This window comes from Meleagris gallopavo, chromosome 11 (genome assembly GCF_905368555.1).
Source record: "Meleagris gallopavo chromosome 11, MGAL_WU_HG_1.1, whole genome shotgun sequence".
In the NCBI taxonomy this organism is placed as follows: domain Eukaryota; kingdom Metazoa; phylum Chordata; class Aves; order Galliformes; family Phasianidae; genus Meleagris; species Meleagris gallopavo.
This window is the reverse complement of record NC_139414.1, coordinates 13,879,298-13,896,166: the sequence shown is the minus strand read 5'-3', so window position 1 is coordinate 13,896,166 and position 16,869 is coordinate 13,879,298. Positions and strand designations below refer to the sequence as shown.

Sequence of the window (16,869 nt, the reverse complement as noted above, 5' to 3'; positions counted from 1 at the left end):
GAGCTGGGCTCAAGCAAATCACATGCGTATTCCCTGCATGGCTGAGTGCTCACCGGCTCCCTGCAGGCTGGTGTGTGTTTGTTCACTTATAGGGCTCTCTGGGCACGAAGGTAAGAAAATCAGCAGTACAGAGTCTGTATATGTTGATGAATATCTGGGTATCTCATCTACGTGCATATAGAGACACACAGTAAGTATAAGAAATGCGGAATGAGCAGGGATGTAGAGCAGGCCTACATGTTATAGGGGAACAAGCATGGACATTTTATCCCCGCTGCTTTTTTATCCCTGTCTGCGGGTAGCGTGACCGGTAAATGCAGGATCACAAGCGCAGAGGAACACTGAGCATGTCTTTCAGTCTCCTCTTGATGCGGCCCATCTTATACGCATGTTTGTTTTACAATGCCAAACCACATTCTATTTTAAATCTGTAATGAACCTCTGTTCCCATCTATGTAACTTTCCAATCCATACTCTCTTCAGAATAGACAAAGATGGTTATTATAAACCACAAATTTTACAGAAAGGGTAAACTGGAAAAGTTTTAATTGTGCAGTGTAAGCCTGCCATTCATCTTTCTGCCTGGCTATTAATATCTTGGCAATGTTACGGTGCAAAACAGCCTTTAATAGCTAAAACTCTCAGCGAGGACTACAAAGGAAGCAAGGATCCAAACAGTTAACTGGTCTCATTATTTTCATCATGGTTATTACTGCGTTATTTAATGTATTTGTTCTGGTATTGTTTCATGTAGTAGCAGTGAGCTGGGTGTGCCAGGACCCATGCTGCTGCACACTCGGAAGAGGGGCTGTGAGATGCTTTCAGAGAAGGAACAGAAGTGGCTTTTGGTCATGTGCCATACGGCGGGTGATGAGGTGTGGGAGCAGAAGAAAGCAGCAGCTAATACAGAGCACATGTAAATAAGAGCACAGGCCCATCTAAAAGGTTGTAATAGGAAACAGGTTGGAGGGATTGCTGATTGTGGGGTTCAGAGATCACGGAATCACAGAATTCTTGCACAGAGGTTAATCTATGAGCTGGGTCATCCTCTTATGGGCAACAGAGGCTTGAATGGGGTGAGTAAAGTGGGAGGCATGGAGAGCATGCAGAACAAAGCAGTAATTTTGTTCTCTCAGTCTGCAACAAACAATAGGGCGCAAAGCCATCACTGCATCCAAGGTAGAATTATTTAAACAGATGGAAAACAGGTAATGAAAAAATGAGAATTCTCCCATCACATCAAATGAGCTAAGAGATAGTAGAGTGGGAGCTAACATGATCACTATTGAAGACTTTTACATTCTTTTCATTTCTGAGTTCTATTCAAATCTTCTGTTGGATTAAGAGGTCCTAGGAAGGATCTTTTGTAGGATCCCTTGCTCTTGTGTCAAATCCTGGTAGGCTGTGTTGCATTAGGGAACTGTGATGCAGCGGCGAGACTAAGATAAACAAACTGTCAGTAGCAAAAGGAATTCTAAAAACTGCAGCAGAGACAAATTATTTTGCTTTTTCTGTGAAGCTGGCTGGGGCTGGAAGATGTGGTTTGAGAAGACGAAGCCTTTCCATGGAATATGATTGCAGTGGTAGGCTGGGATGTGACACAGCAGGCAGAAGTCAGATTCCCACCTTGATTTTGATGCCTTAAGTACTACAGTACTGAGTGGCAATGAATTAAGCTTTTGTCAGCCAAGCTGAAAAGAAGTGTACATGTACTCATTGTCTGTCTAAATTTGATTTTGCAGCCCTGGATAATTTAAAGAATAACACCGAGTTCACCCTGTTTTAGATCTCTGCCTGTCTTTAAGCGTTGTGGGTATGGGGAAAGTGTGAGTGTATCAAACCTCTAAGAATCAAAGTGGCTCAAATGCAGGTTCTTGTCTGTATTTTTTTGTTTCAATCACTTAAAAACACCAAAGCTTTTGCTGCCATGGCAGGTGGTTTTGGTGTCAGAAGGGGTTGTCACTGCAAGCAGTGTGCAGCACAGTGCCTGAGCAAGTGGAGGGGTGGTAGAAATAGCAGCAGAAAGTGTTTTTGCAGCCAGAGCTGAAGGAATTTGTTCCAGGACAGAAAAGCAGGCATGGCTTTGAATGTTTGTTTCTATTACATTCCACCTTTGCAGGACCATTCCCCACAGTTGTAATTTTCCGTTCTGATTAGCTGATGAAAATGCAGGATGTTGATTAGCTTTAATGGGCAAAAAACAGATAAGAAAGAGCATCTGGAAAACATCACAGAATGTTTTTAGGGCTTTGTTTTCAGTTGTGTGAGAAGTAGGAATATTTGGGAAAGCTGTAGCAGCTCCAAGCATTGCTCAAGCCAGCCAGCGACAGCTTTGTCAGAGGTACTGCACAAGCATCTCCTCTTCAGCAGTGCCAATCCACAGCTCCGTCCCTCTCTATCTCGTTGTTTCCGCATCTCTGTTTTGCCATGGAAACAGCCTCCTGTCTCGTCACATCCCTGGTCTGGCCTTCATCCTCAGCTCTGATACTCTGCTTATTCCTGACCTGCTCTCCCCACACCTGGCTCTGCAAATTCAGCCCGTTCAGCCCTGCAGAACCACTCGGTGTTTTCCCCACAGATGTCTCTGCTGAGGGCCGTGCAGATGTTTGGTGTCAGCGCTTCCCAGGGCTGATGGCATGGCTGCCCACCTGAGGCAGCATTCAGTAGGTGCTGATGCTGGATGAGGCTCCTATGGAAATTTAGGCTCAGAATATGCTTTCTGCACTGAAACAAATCCCGTTTGGCTTCTGTGGCTGTATTTGCTCCAAGGAGCAGTAGAGTTCACAGAATCATAGAATGGCTTGCATTGGAAGGGACCTCAAAGACTGTCTAGTTCCAACCCCCTTGCTGTGGGCAGGGTTGCCAACTGCTTGACCAAGCAAAAAAGATATTGTCCTGTGTCCTAATGTGTACAGGGGACATCACGGTTTTTGATGCACAGCTGCTTTCAGGCATGAGTTCTTAATGTCAACCAACAACTTTCAGTCATTTATCTGCATATGGGCAATATTGAGAAAACCTGGGAGCTAATTGGGAAGGATCTGCATGCTGGGAATTCTCCTTGCAAGGTTTTATGGTGGTCTTAGAGCAGTGCAGATTTGATTGTGCAGATTTTGTGTCACTCAGATACCGTTTCTTCACCTGTGGTTTTTATACTTATCTGAGGCTGCCCCAAATGCGTGTATCAAGGCTGAGTCCAGGCTTTCCTCTTCTCAGCTTGGACACAGTAGATTTTTAACTTGACTCTGTTCTCAGAAAGCCAAACCTGAGCCATCCACTGTCATGTAGTTTTGTACATCCGTTTTCCTGACACCTTGCCAGGCTCTATGGGAGATTCTCAAATCCTTGCAAACTTTTTGGCGTGTACCCCTTCCTGTTACAGCAAAACAAGCAAACAAATTCCAAAATATGTTATATCTTTAACTTCTGTGCTTGGAGCTTATTCAGAGAAAACTAAATGCCCCAATTTTATTTTATTTTATTTTATTTTTAGCAGTGATTTCTTATAGCTTCACAGCCTGCATTCAGGAATGCATTCTCAAATTCAGAGAAGCTTGACTGTGTGCTTAAACTTCATTAAAGTTGATAGAACTTCAGCACATGTGTAAAATTAAGCATAAGCTTATGTTTTATACAGTCTTCTTGCAGGTGACACTAGCAGCTGCATATGGGTTTCCAACATGTGATTAAATTCCAAAAGGAGTTTTTAAAAACAGTTTTAGTCAACCTTAATTTTCTGAAATTGGTAGCTTTAACAAAACCTATCTTTTTTGATTAAAATTGCCTGAGACGTGTCCCTTTTTAAAAGCTCTTCATTTAACTGTCACAATATACAGATTTGTGTGGGATAGAGTTTGTTCATGTAAATTTAATTTTCAGTTAAAGTGGTAGAAACACAAAGTGATTTCAGCAGACATTTGGGAACTCTATGGTGCCTTTGCTTTCATCTCCACAGATCAGGGCCATAAGCTGCTTCACCTTGTCATCCACAGAGACCAAAGGCACCCACCAACATCAGGAGAGGGAGAAATCTTAAAAGTTGATTCTAGTATTTGGAATCATCACAGAATTATTTGAGTTGGAAGAGAGCTTTAAAGGCCATCTGCCTCAATTCCCTGCACTGAACAGGGACACCCACAGCTCCATCAGGTGCTCAGAGCCCTGTCCAGCCTGACCTTAGGTGTCTCCATGGGTGGGGCATCCACCACCTCTCTGGGCAACCTGTGCTAGCACCTCATCACCTTTATTGTAAAAAACTTTTTAACTCCAATCTAAATCTCCCCTCTTTTAGTTTGAAACCACTTCCCCTTATCCTATCAGTTTAATTACTTGTGCTATTAGACATAAGTGAATATTTTTTTGTTATGTGTAAACAGAATCTCTCCGGCTTCAGCTTGCTAGTTGTGGCATGTTTTCCTATTTTGCTGGATTGGACAGTCCTGCAGTATCTGACATTTTCATTCTGGGAAGCTTTTTAGGTAAAGCCGTTGAGCTGCTCAGTCTCCTTTAGAAGTGAAACCAAGCGAGCTCTGTACGTGTCTCACTGTCAGCTGTTTCTGCTTTCCTGGGGAATCTCTTGAGTTTTTAAAACACTTCCTCCCAACCTGGACACAATATTTCAGTGTCAGACTCAACAAAAGTGTTGAAAAAAGAGAAATTGCCAGTCGTCAACTCTGCACATCTCTTGCTCCAATAGTGCACAGCACCGGGAAGGAGGGAGCTGGAGCTGGGCATTTCTTCCTACTGGGTACAACTCCCTTTGGAGGGTAAGCTCCCTAGCACATCTCTGGGCACATTATTTCAGCCATGGGACGTGTAAAACTGACTCTTGGAGGTGGATCTTGCACATGTGGCTTCCATTCAGATAGCCTTTAGTGGAAAAGCATCCAAGATAAATCTTGTCAAAAATACGTGTCCCTTTTCTTGCCTCTCGCTGTCTTCAACCCGTTCTTATTTGACTGTGCAGTTCACTTAAAAGTTTTGGAGAAGAGCATAGGGGTTGGTATAATACTCATGAAAAGGAAACAAAATGGATTGTAAAAACTGCTCTGCTCCAGGGGAACATGGCAAGAGAGCATCCTTCTCCCGCGGCTGTTGGGCTTCCTCTGGCAGTGCCTTGGACACCAGATGTGTGCGTGTAGGCGTGCGTAATTCATGGCTTGTCAGACATGTCCTGTGCACTTGGAGGCATCCTCCTCTTCTCTCTTATGCCAGAAAAGGAAAGAGAAAGATTATAGCTTGGCCAGGATGTGGAGGTAAAGGGATTCTCTACTCATGGCCATTGCCATTGGATCTTTCATGAATGTAACTTCCATGGGGGAGGAGTGAATAGAAAGGCCTTCCTTTACTGCAGCGGCCACTTAGTGAGCTATTTGGTTTCTGTAATTGATTAAACTTTGTGTTGGGTAATTGGTTATGGTTCCCATTGCAGGCAGATGGTGAAACATCCAATATCTCCTCAGCTCTCAGTTTTTCTGAAAGCACTGATACTCTGCAGGGAACATCAGCTCTGCTTGATGGCTAATTAGACATTAATTCGTGATGATATTGGAGCAGATTTTAAGTTGACGGGAGAGTGGGCAAAGAAATGGGAAACTTCTAAGTCACCATAATTATCAATAATGAGTCCTAATGTAATTGTATTAGTTAAAGGGAAAAGTATATATTCCCTGCTGCTGTAAAGTTGGTTACAGTCACTGAAAGTCATGCTGAGTCAAAAGGATTTCATGGCCAACTCTTCTTGCCCTATGAGCGGAGAAGTAGTGCTGTTCTGCAGAAGGCATAAAGAAAAAGTTGATATATTCCACATTATATCGTATATTCTGCAGACGAACAAGAGAGTTTCACTAATTCAATTTAATTCCCAAGGACGAGTGATTGTAACTCCACTTGGAGAATATTAAATTGCCTTAATGGAAAAATAAACTGGTTTTATTCTCCCCCTTCTCTCCCCATCTTCCTCATTCAGCTTTCAAATAACTTTATGTGCCTCCTTAGTTTATTAATACACTTCTCATCTTGCTGCTGATTTAGCATCTGGTAGCACTTAGCACAGACAAGCCTCCCAAGACTTTTGATCAGACATGTTAAGTAAACTATGGGGGCTGCTGGCTCTGCTGCTGGCAGATGTTAGATGGTGGGACTACTCCTCTCCATCCATCCCCACACTTCTTTATCAAACCCATCCTGTTGCTTTCTTGTGCCTCTTGCTTGTGTTCTAGCTGGCCCGCAGTGTGAAGATCCTCCTGTTGACAAAAGAACACGTTGCTGTTTTTCACTAGTGCCACTGTCTTGAAAGCCACATTTAGCCTATGTTGAAAAGTCCAGGACTTTCTTCCATGAGCAAAAGCCAGAGGTTGAATGCCCAAAAAGGCTTTTTGCAGGTTTGAATGCCTATGGTGGCAACTGGATCTGGCATTTGAATGTGATGTAGTCAGGGTGATCCTGCAGTGAAATTGCAGATGGAGATTTGATGGCTTGGGTGGTGATTTGTCATCTTCTGGCTTGTTTTGTCAGGGCTGAAATAGCAAAAGTAGAGAATATAACAGGCATTAAGGAGCTGCTTTGGCCCAGTGGATTGGTGTTTATCTGGTGGCCAGAAGGAGCTGGTTTAAGTTCCTCATCCTGCCAGGTGCTCTGCAGCCCCTCTACCTGGTTGCCCTGGGATCTAGCTGACAACGAGCTCCTTGGGACAGGGATGTTTCCTCTGATATGTGATCAGTGCCTATCAGACTATCTCTAGGGAAACATAAAACATCGTTGCAATACAGATTCATAATGGGAATGAAGTCTTTGCTCTCCTTCTTATCTAGGTCCCAGGAGGCTGAGCGCAATTGACTGCATTTTCTGTCATCTCAGCTCCCAGGAGGGAAGATGTGGGTTTCCAGGTGTTGGTCCAAGCCCTGCACTAAGTCAATGATCAGTTGATAATCTGCAGAGACTGACATGTACCCACCAGCAGGAGTGACTGCAGGGTGACAGCTGGCGTACATGAAGCACGATGGAGGCTTACTGGAGGTGTAAATGTGCAGAGCCAAATCAGATCAGCCAGTGTCAATAGGCCAGACAAAGATGTAAAAGGAGGAGCACAGAGTATCACTTATTTATTTATTCATCTTTGAAGCATCTTCATAGTTTTCTTCCACGTGTTTCTCCAGCTGCCTTTGAAACCCTTGTAAACACACAGCAACCACAGTGTCATGCAGCAGAAGTAGCTCCACAGCTCAGCAGCACATTCTGTGATGAAACACCTAATTTGTGTTGTTTTGAAACTGATACCTTCTCGTTTCTTGCTTTCTTCTTCTGTTATCTGTTTGGTTTTTTTTAATCATTATTTATCCTTCTTGTAAGCCTCCTATACAACACTGAGGTTATAAATTGGTTTTGGAGATTTCTCAAGATGTTTCCTGGCTGTGCTAGCAAATAACCTTTCTCCTTGTTCATTTGCCCCAGCTGGAAGCCTTGCTGTTCTTTGCAACACCATGTTGCTTTAGAGACAAATCAATTAATCCTGATGGTACCCAGAGCTGTTTACTGGTGATAGAATCATTAAGGTTGGAAAAGGTGGCTAAGATGATCTAGTCCAACTGTCAACCCATCCCCACCATGCTCTCTAACCATATCTCTTAGTGCCACATCTGCCCTTTTCTTAAACACCTCCAGGAGCGAATGTTGGAAACTTGGCACGTTGGCTGAACTCTGCTGGAGCAGCAAGGTGGGCTCCTGCTGCACAGTGCGTGGCTCCCACACCCCCTCATTTAAGCCCCGTTGCAGGCAGCTCGATTTATAGGCGGATCTTCAAAAGTGGCAGAACTGTAGGAACATTGCTCAGTTAAATGACATTTGTGTCAGAGAGACACCGAGCGATGCCTTTGAACAGCCCACTTCAAACTTTTGAAGTGTTTTCCTTTGGTGCGGCTAGCATCCAGAAACACAAATCAGGTAAAACCACTCCATGCCTTAAAAAAGAAAGAGCAGGGAAAAAAATAAATCAAAACCCAACTTCCCTTTGGCTTTTATTCTTGATGTCATCAAAAGACTAAAAAGGATATTTCAGGCCTGGCTTCAGCCTGATGGAACAGCAGGGAAGTTCTTTTCTATTAGATCCTTGATACAATCACGTCTGGTGAAATCACTGCGGTCACATCTGCTGAAATCTTCCATCATTTCGGATTTGTTTCAAAAGACTCAATCTGTCTGTTTTTAAAGGGCACGACTACTTTTCCAGCCCCTCCTTGGTGCCTGAAACAGTGATTTTGTATCAGTCAAACATCTTAGACCCTCCTGGCCCGGAATGCTGCAGTCAGCTCTTGTCACCATGTGCGTGCTTGGTAGGGCAGCCTCTTCCAACTGCTTTCATTTAAATTAGGGAATTTGAAACAAAATGTTTGCATTTGTCTTTAGGCTGAGGAGAGAATAGACACAGCAGCTCATGGTCTGGGTGCCTCATTTTCGTGATGGATACCCTTGAGGATGCATCTTTTTGCCACTGCAAAATGTAAGGCTTTTTGTGCCTTACATGGCTGTTGTGACCTTGGAAGGAAGGCTGGGAAAATGGGATGGGATGGGATGGGATGGGATGGGGAAGCAAGAGCATGTGTTGGAAGAGGATCTTGCCTCTGGCAGTGGTATTGTTGGAGAAAGTGCAAAGAGAGGGTAAAAGAAAACAACATACAAATAGCAGTCTGAAGTGTGTCAAGACTGAATCACTTCTATTCTTCCAGGTTAAAATTTCTCACAGCCTCTTCCTGTAGGTACAGTTTGCCATTGAAACCAAACATCTTTCATCTCCTTTCTCCCACTTGCCCTCGGCTAAAATAGAAAATAGGAGCCCCATCCTCCTTTCCCTGACTGCAGCTCTGTCTAAGCCCACTGCCTGGGGCCAGAAGAGCTGCTGGCTCCTTGTATGGAGAGCCCTTTCCTTTTCTCTTTCTTCAGCGACGATTCCTACAGCCTGCAGAGAGTGGCAGACAGCTGCAGGGGTGGAAAGAGGGGAAAGCGGAGCAAAGTTTTGCCAGTGCCAGATTCCACGGTGTCTCTCAGACAGTTTGGCTCCATCGCATCACCCAAACATACATCTATACCTGTAGGGCATCTCACTTCCCAGTAAGGGCAGCTTGCATTTTCCCAACACCAATGAAATGGGCTTAACTCAGCCTGCTTTAGACAAGCCTTGAGCCGAGCCAGTGGGTGGGAGGGAAGTGGATCTCAATGGTGGAAAACAGCACTGTAGTGAGCCCTGGTGCCCTAACCCTGACCTAACCCTAACCCACACACATCTCTTGTCATAGAGATAATGACTGTCTCATGCTGCAGCACTGCGTGGCAGCAAAGAAGGTGAGGAGAAACAGGGAAACAGAATACAACAGAGAGGTTAGGTCTGGGTAGGGAGAGGAGTTAGGGGTAGGAGCTTGGAGGGACATCTGGGAGCCAGATTCTTCTCCCTATCCCTATTGCAAGGAGCTGACGTGGACGAACAGCAATGTCCTTGCATCCCTGCTGTAACTTGCAAACAGTAATAAGAGCAGGTGATCTGGTTGTAGGAAAAGGTGCCCCGGGGGAAATCATTGTGTTTTTTCATATCTTCCAGCTCGACAAGTAGTCCTATGGCCTTTTTGAGCACAGTAAGCTCAACTTCGAGGCCCTGTGTGCCCTCTGCACTGAGTGCTCTGCACAGAGCTTCCCTTGGGGAGGCGAGGGGACCTGTGCCACTGCCTGGTGCTGGGAGGTAGGATTAGGGAAATGAAAGCCAGTTTTCATTGGAACAGTGTGGGTTGACAGGGCGCAGGAGTGGATTACCCTCACAGCTGCTTGGAGCCGCACACCGGGAGTTCAGGGGCGGCCAACAAGGCAGGCAGTGCTGTTTTTCTCTCTTCTGCCTCGCAGCAGAGACTGAGCCAGGGGGTGGGAGTGTAGGCGCTGCAGAAATGCACGTGAGTGGATAGTCTCTGGCGTGAGTAATTTGTTGGATTGGGTTGGTTTATGTTTGCTTTCTGTCGAACTCACATTGGCCGGGCCAAAGATAGCATCCTTTTCCCTTTTTAAAGCCGTTTTTCCATATACTGCTGGCTGAAAGGGAGCGTGCACAAGTGACTGCAGCGATGCAGTAAATCCGACAGAAATAGCAGGAGCGGTTCTTTCTGGTTCCAAGCGCTCGGATTTGCGAAGTCGTTCGCTCAGCCGGCACAGTTCCTCGGAGCTCAGCCCTGTCTGCGCCGACCTGTTGTGCCGTGGGACCTGGCGCTGGGGATCTGTTCCAGAGCAATATCATAAAACTTTTATAGCGACGTCATGACAAAGAGCATGAGAACAGAAATAAGTTAACCCTCTCTTACTAAAGTTTTGCTGTTGCAAATTTTCCTCCTGTTCCCACGTGCAATAAATCCCTTGATGGAAACTGGAGCGTGGTGAGGAGAAAAATGCAAGATTTGTGGAGATGGGGAATGGGGAACAAGGAGAAGCCTGTCTGCGCGAGCACTGCTGTTTCACAGAGGTACTCGAGGTCCAGTCCCATCCCCATCGGCCCTCACATTATTCGTTGGCACTGTCGCGCTGCATTCTGCTTCAGCATTTGGAGAATTGAGCTCTTCATCTATATTTATTATATTTTAATTGAATAAATAAATCTATTGCAGAGCCCCAAATCAATGGCAATATTTCCGTGTTCGTGTTTCTTTTTTTTTTTATTATTTTATTTTTCTAGGTTTCCTAAGGACATTTAACTTTTACAACCTCGCAACTTGCTCTGCGGTCTTTGCTCGTCAGTTATTGCATAATCGTTCTGGGGGATGAGAACCTGGGAATAATATGGCACAGAAATGCTAAGAAGCAGAAATAAAATCGGCTGATCTTCTAATCTGCTGCCATGTCTCCTCTCCAGGGTCAGTGCCGTCCCACAGCCAGGCACCAAGCAGCCCCTTCCTGGGCCCCACTTGTACTCCTGGTTCTGCCATTGACTTGCTCCATGATTTATCTCTGCAGATGCTGGGGCTTTGGGTGCCCTTCACATCTCCCCTCCTTCCAGACTGGCTTTTAGCTTAAAAATTCTCTGGAGTGGAGCAATCTTGTGTTTTGAGTCTAGGAAACCTGTGGCTGCCCTGCAGTTGTTGTAGGCCAGCAATTGGAGGATGGAGGAAAACCAAGCCAGAGCCATGAAGTGTGCTAGTAATGGAAAGGAAATGAGACTTTTTCAGGTTTAAAAATGCAGATACCTACAGCTAGCCTTGAGTAATGATCTGGGACAATTCCTGCCTAAAGTAATTATTTTTTGAACAATAGTTTGGATGGAAAAACTTTGATTGGTTCCATAATAAAAAGAAGTAAGAAAAATTGAGTTTGTAAGTAGTTTCTAACCTGACTTTGAGCCTTTTAAATTATGTGTTCTTGCATAAAGCGCATTGGAGATTTCATTTTCATGTCAGTCAAGCCAAATTTATTGTAATCCAATAAGATTTAATAATCATTAGGAACTAATGAATGCCTTAGCACGTATAAGCTTGGCAGCTGAGAGCCTCCCTGCTTTGCATAGGCTGTCTCTCTGACCAGGTTGCTGCTTACGTGTCGGATTGATGACTGGAGAGTTCTGTAAAACAGGTAATGATCTAGTGCTCCTTAAATGAAATTCAAATAAAACCTATCTGGAGCAGACAGTGAGCCAAAGGGAAAGAAAAATTTTTGGCTTGGAAAATTGAAGTAACTCGGTGAGAATGAAGGCAAACAGAGCTAGATTGTCTGTGGGGAAGTGTTGGTATGGTCTGTACCGGCATTACAGCTGAAATTAGGTGAGATGTTATATAATTCTTTTGTATTTTTATTACGGTAATAGTTAAGCTGCACTGAGCTCTGTAGCTGCATGTACATGGAGAGCCTCTGCCTGGGAAGTTCACAGATAACTCAGATGGGAAAGGACAGAAGACAAATATTGACTGTATGACTCAGGTTCAGAGAAGACTTTAAATGTGTATTATTTCACTTGACTCAAGAACTTCTGCTTCTGTGCCTGCCCTATGTGTAGCTAGGTGGGTAAGCTCCTGGCATCACACTTGATGGGGATCCTTTGCTGGCTTCCTTGAACATTACTGGTCCTTGAACATTACTGGTCCATAGGGACTGCTTCATCTCCTGTCACTGAGCCATGAGCTTTTTGTTCTTTGCTTCCAGAGGTGGGTGATGGTGGTGAAAATTCATGTCTCTTCCCACTCATGTGAATGTACTGACCATACTGATGCAAATGGGGAGAGGCCAATTTAAATGCAGAGAGAAAGCAAGGTGAACTCGATTGAAAAGGGTCCTGGATATAGGTTGATGTCCGCTCTGGTCATGGACTTCCCTGAATAATGACCCTTTTCCCAAGGACCTTCATTATATTGCTTTGTGACTCCTTATTTCAAATCATGCCCTTCACTTTGAGTTTGCTAGAAATAAATTGAACTTTTTCACTCCTCAAGGGATTGATGGAAATTGTAAAGAAGTGTTGAATCAGACAGGTAGAGCTACCATGGATTGATTCAAAATAATAATAGGTGTGCAGGTGGCCGGGTGCTGGTCTCAGCTTGCAGCTCCACTGCCTTTGTGCTCACCTCAGCATCACACTGCTTACCGTGTTGCATAATCGTCCAAGACAACACAATGGGACCATTGTGGGAAATGCATGAAGAAAAGCCTCAAAGCAGCCTAAATCTTTGTGAGATGAAGCCTCTCTGCTCATCCCTGATTCTGGGAGAGAGCTGTAGCATTTCAACATTTCTGTTGAATCCCTGCAACCTGAGAGTTATTGCTGGGGCATGGTGGCAGCTCCCTTTGAGGACACTAAGAAACCATGTTCCAGGCCATGGTCTGAGTAACTGGAACGCTTCTTCTTTCTTCTTTAAGGTGAATCCTGGTGGCAAGACACTTGAGGAGAGGCGCTCCAGCCTGGATGCAGAGATCGACTCCCTGACCAGCATCCTGGCCGATCTAGAAAGCAGCTCTCCCTACAAACCACGGATCCAACAGGTTGGTGGCATGTTTTGCCCAGAGTGGGAAAGTGGCCAGAACCAACTGCTGGAGTCAGTTTGCTAACCGCCTGGTATCTGGTGCGAGCAGGCATGCCAGTGTGTCCTGATAGCATCCAGATGTGACTGTCAATGGGAAGGAGGGTACAGCCGCTCCAAAGGGGCGCCAGCTCAGAAGCTGCAGTACCTCATAACAAGGGGCTTCTGATCCCAATTGTTACGTTGGCCTTGGAGATGGTTAGCAAAAAGTTTACAAAGAAAAAGACATTTCCTTTGCCCCAACTTTCTGTCAACAATAACTTGTGAATTAAAATCTGCTCAGTTCACAGATACTTTTACACCTTTTACACATTTCTTTCCCATTCTGTTAAGTTTTATCTGTTACACTGTCAAAATGATCCAGGTACCTGCGTCTCAAGTTGGTTTGTTTTTGTGGTGTGATCAGTGGCAATGACACAGCTCAGGGTGCTGTAGCCCAGCAAAGTGGGTTGCTATTCCCATTTAATCCACTGTGCCTATGTGAGGACTGCAGGAGTCGCCTAATTTTTGCCACTAATACAGTTAGCACCTGCGTGGAACTACTTATGTTCTGGTAAGATGTATCTTTACCAGAGAAAGTGGTGAAACCCTGGTGGCACTTAAAGAAGAGCATGTGATCTTGATAATCACCTCAGACATGTTTATGCCCATCTACACAGCTCTTTCATGTCCTGTTCCCATAACTTGTCTCATTTCTTATATGTACGTGTGTCTGTTGGCATCTGTGCAGCTATGTGTGCCTTACTGGTGTCAGTGCTGACTAAAACCTTTTGATTCTATTCAAAGAGAGAGTCAAGTGACCCAATGCCCACCCACTATCCATACAGGCCATCCCTTTACTTTGTCGCTCTTAAGATTCTTTTCACTGTTGCATTTGTTTTGAGTAATGCAGAAATGATACTTTTGAACAGAACTAAAGCAGTGACCAGAGTTTATTTAGGTTTAAGGTCATGTTTAAATATGTGAACTTAGCAAAAGTGGTGTTGAATAAGGTTGGCACAAGCCCATCCCAGGTGTCTGCAGGCAGGGGCTCTTGTTGCAGCCTTCTGCAGGGACTGCCCAATAAACTCTTCCTTCATTCCAGCTGCATCTGCATGATTGCTGCATAAGCTAACAGATATATCCATATAAACAGTCTGATTTGGGTCAGTCAGTCAAAGGGAACAACAGCACAACCCAGATACACTTGGTCCTCTTCCCAGTGTATTTTTTGTTGTTGCAATGAGTGAGACAAATCTTAACAATGATTGTGCTCAGGCACCGTGTCGAATAATCTGCACTCATTTTGTTTGTATGGACCACGGATACAAATGCACACTGGTACTGGGAAATACTTTACAGCATCAAAACCCTGTGAGAGAGTTAACTGGAAGAGATTGGCACTCACCCATTTTCCTTGGCAATGCCTGCAGTCAGCCACAGCGCCTTAGTAGAGACATGCCGCTCGTGTAACCAATTCTCTGAGCGTCTGCAGTTTTGTGATCTGCCAGTACTGCTGACTGCTTCCTGATACTCTTTTCATTGGGATCTGGCATTGTGTGAACAGATTGTTTCCCCGCTTTTATTTTGTACCCATCCTATTAAAAAAATTCACAGAGTTCAAACGCAACGTTCTGCAGCACGTTGTTGTTCCGAGTTACTGCACCTCGGAAGGCACAGCCCAACTTTGGGACTGGATCTGACTTTCCAAGCCCACCAACACGTGCTGCCCGTTGCACATGTTTGTTCCTGTGGCTTTTTGCTTGAGGTTCTGTTTGAGGATCTGGAGATCTGTCCTCCACCCAGGAACGGCAGAATGATGCTGTCCATCCAGAATGCCAACCAATGTGTTTGGCTTATGAGACTCTCTGGCATTTATTGGTTAATGTGGCAACGTCCCATGGAAAGTACAGTTACAGCAACTCCCAACTATGGCTGCTACAAATAGAAAATGCCTGAGTTGAATGTGTCATTTACTGTAATTAAAAACTACTCAGACGAGTCCTTGAAGGGTGGAATTAGAAGGTAAAGCTTTGATATTTTTCTTTGTTTGATCTGTACTAAGTATTAAAACTGGTGAGTCATTTGATGGTCTTATAGTGGGATAATAGATTAGGCTGCAAATTGTGAGGTACTTACTCAGAACATCAGCGCATTTATTGGATTACACCTCAAATGACCTTCCCAAATTTATCAGGATAATGGCTGCATGGAGGAAGATAAGAGTCACAACTTGTTTCGGAGATGTTTCTAGTTGTGCTTATACAGTTGAAGCATTATAATAATTTTATATGTATACCTTGCCCTTGGGGATGCTCCTCTTACGGAACAAGAGGAATTTTATTGTTAGGTTTCTTTTTTTCTTCTTCTTTGATCTTCGAAATAGTTTTGAAGCAACATAAACTAGGCTATAAAATTGTCCTCTTGTGCTGGAGTGGGAGTGATAGCAGGATTTGAGTGGCTTGCCCAACACTGCCCGCCTTCATTGGCATAAATTCAAAGAGAGAAGCTCTTCTGATCCTCAGTACATGTTCCAGGTTGCAGTGAGACACAGTGCAATGAGAGGTGCCCCTGGAGCAGAGGGATTCGTATCCTCCTCATAGGTTTGGAAAGTCCGAATTACTTTTCAGACTGCGGGGGGCTACGGCCAACCCCAGGCATGGCTCAAAGACACTGCCCTGGGCTCAGCCCATCACTGAGAGTTTCTTTGGCTAAGTCGCTGCAGCAGCCAAAATTGATTAAAATGCTGCTGTGTTGTTGTTTTTTTTTTTTTTTCTTTTTTTCTTTCCAAATTGTACATATCAAAAAACAGCAGAAAATTGTAATGCTGAGTTGTTATCTTTGGCTGCAGCACAGCAGTGCCTGGGGATGCTTTCTGTCATGGGAGCTGTTGGGAGGCACCGTGTTTCATAAGTCCAGCTGGAACTCATTTTTAGAAAGGACCAAATAACACCTGAGCTTGAGATGTGGCTGTGTGCTCATCACCAGTCTCCTGGTGTTGTGGTTGAATTGGAGGGGGCTGAATCAGCCTTACGTAGGTAGAACTGCAGTTGCATTATGACAAAATCTAATTAATATTTTCCTTCTGTTTGGTAAAATTCAGAACTGTTAGCGTGATGTATAAAGTACAGAGATCCTCTTGTGTGGCTGTGATGTATTTTCTGTTTACATATCACACCTTTAAATTGCAGTAACCCATTGGAAAGTTTAGAGGCAGAGAACCCACTGCAACTTGTAAGAGTAAAAGGAGGTTGTGTAGGGAAGGCATGGAGGAGCATAAGTTCCATGGAAGGGAGTAGGGGCAGTTCCTAAACCGGTGAACCCCAGCCTGGCTGCTGTGTAGATGCTGTGGTCATCCATCTCCTCTGTTGAAAGGTATTTTCCCCAACTTAGAGGGATGTTTTTGAACTGTTCTGTTCAAACCCTAGCTTAGGAGATGAGTGCAGCAAGGCCTTAAGCAAAAAGAAAAAAAACTGCCAAATTTCAGCCCATAAAATAAATGTTTGCGTTTTTTTTTTTTTTTTTTAAAACAAGAAAACTTTGTGACTCTGGAGAGAAAGCTTCCAGCAGAGGCTGTGAAAATGAAATACTGGAAATAGCAGCATATGAAAGCTCAGGATTTTTTGTCCCTGCTGTGAATTATGTATTGAATGCTGATTGCTTTGTTTGGAATCAGACACCTACCTTAGAAACTCTTGGTTTTTATCCTGAATTTCCTGCAGATTGCTTGGCAAAATAGGACTTTGTGAGAGGTGTGCCAGGCAATAAGATGTACCTGGTCCAACAGTAATGGGCCTGTTTTTAAATAAAGCAAATAGCAGGTCACCAGAATTTACAGAGTATTCGACTAGAGAAAAAA

General features: G+C 44.3%; 1 protein-coding gene across 13 annotated transcripts in view; it reads left to right on the top strand.

The window, feature by feature from the left end:
• Positions 1–16,869, top strand: part of LPP (LIM domain containing preferred translocation partner in lipoma) — a 321,092-nt gene that overhangs the window by 143,126 nt on the left and 161,097 nt on the right. For all 13 annotated transcript variants that reach the window (XM_085232828.1, XM_085232827.1, XM_085232817.1 and 10 more), the window contains one exon: positions 12,871–12,993. In XM_085232828.1, the coding sequence (XP_085088954.1) occupies positions 12,871–12,993 (123 nt within the window). The remainder of the gene's footprint in view (positions 1–12,870; positions 12,994–16,869) is intronic.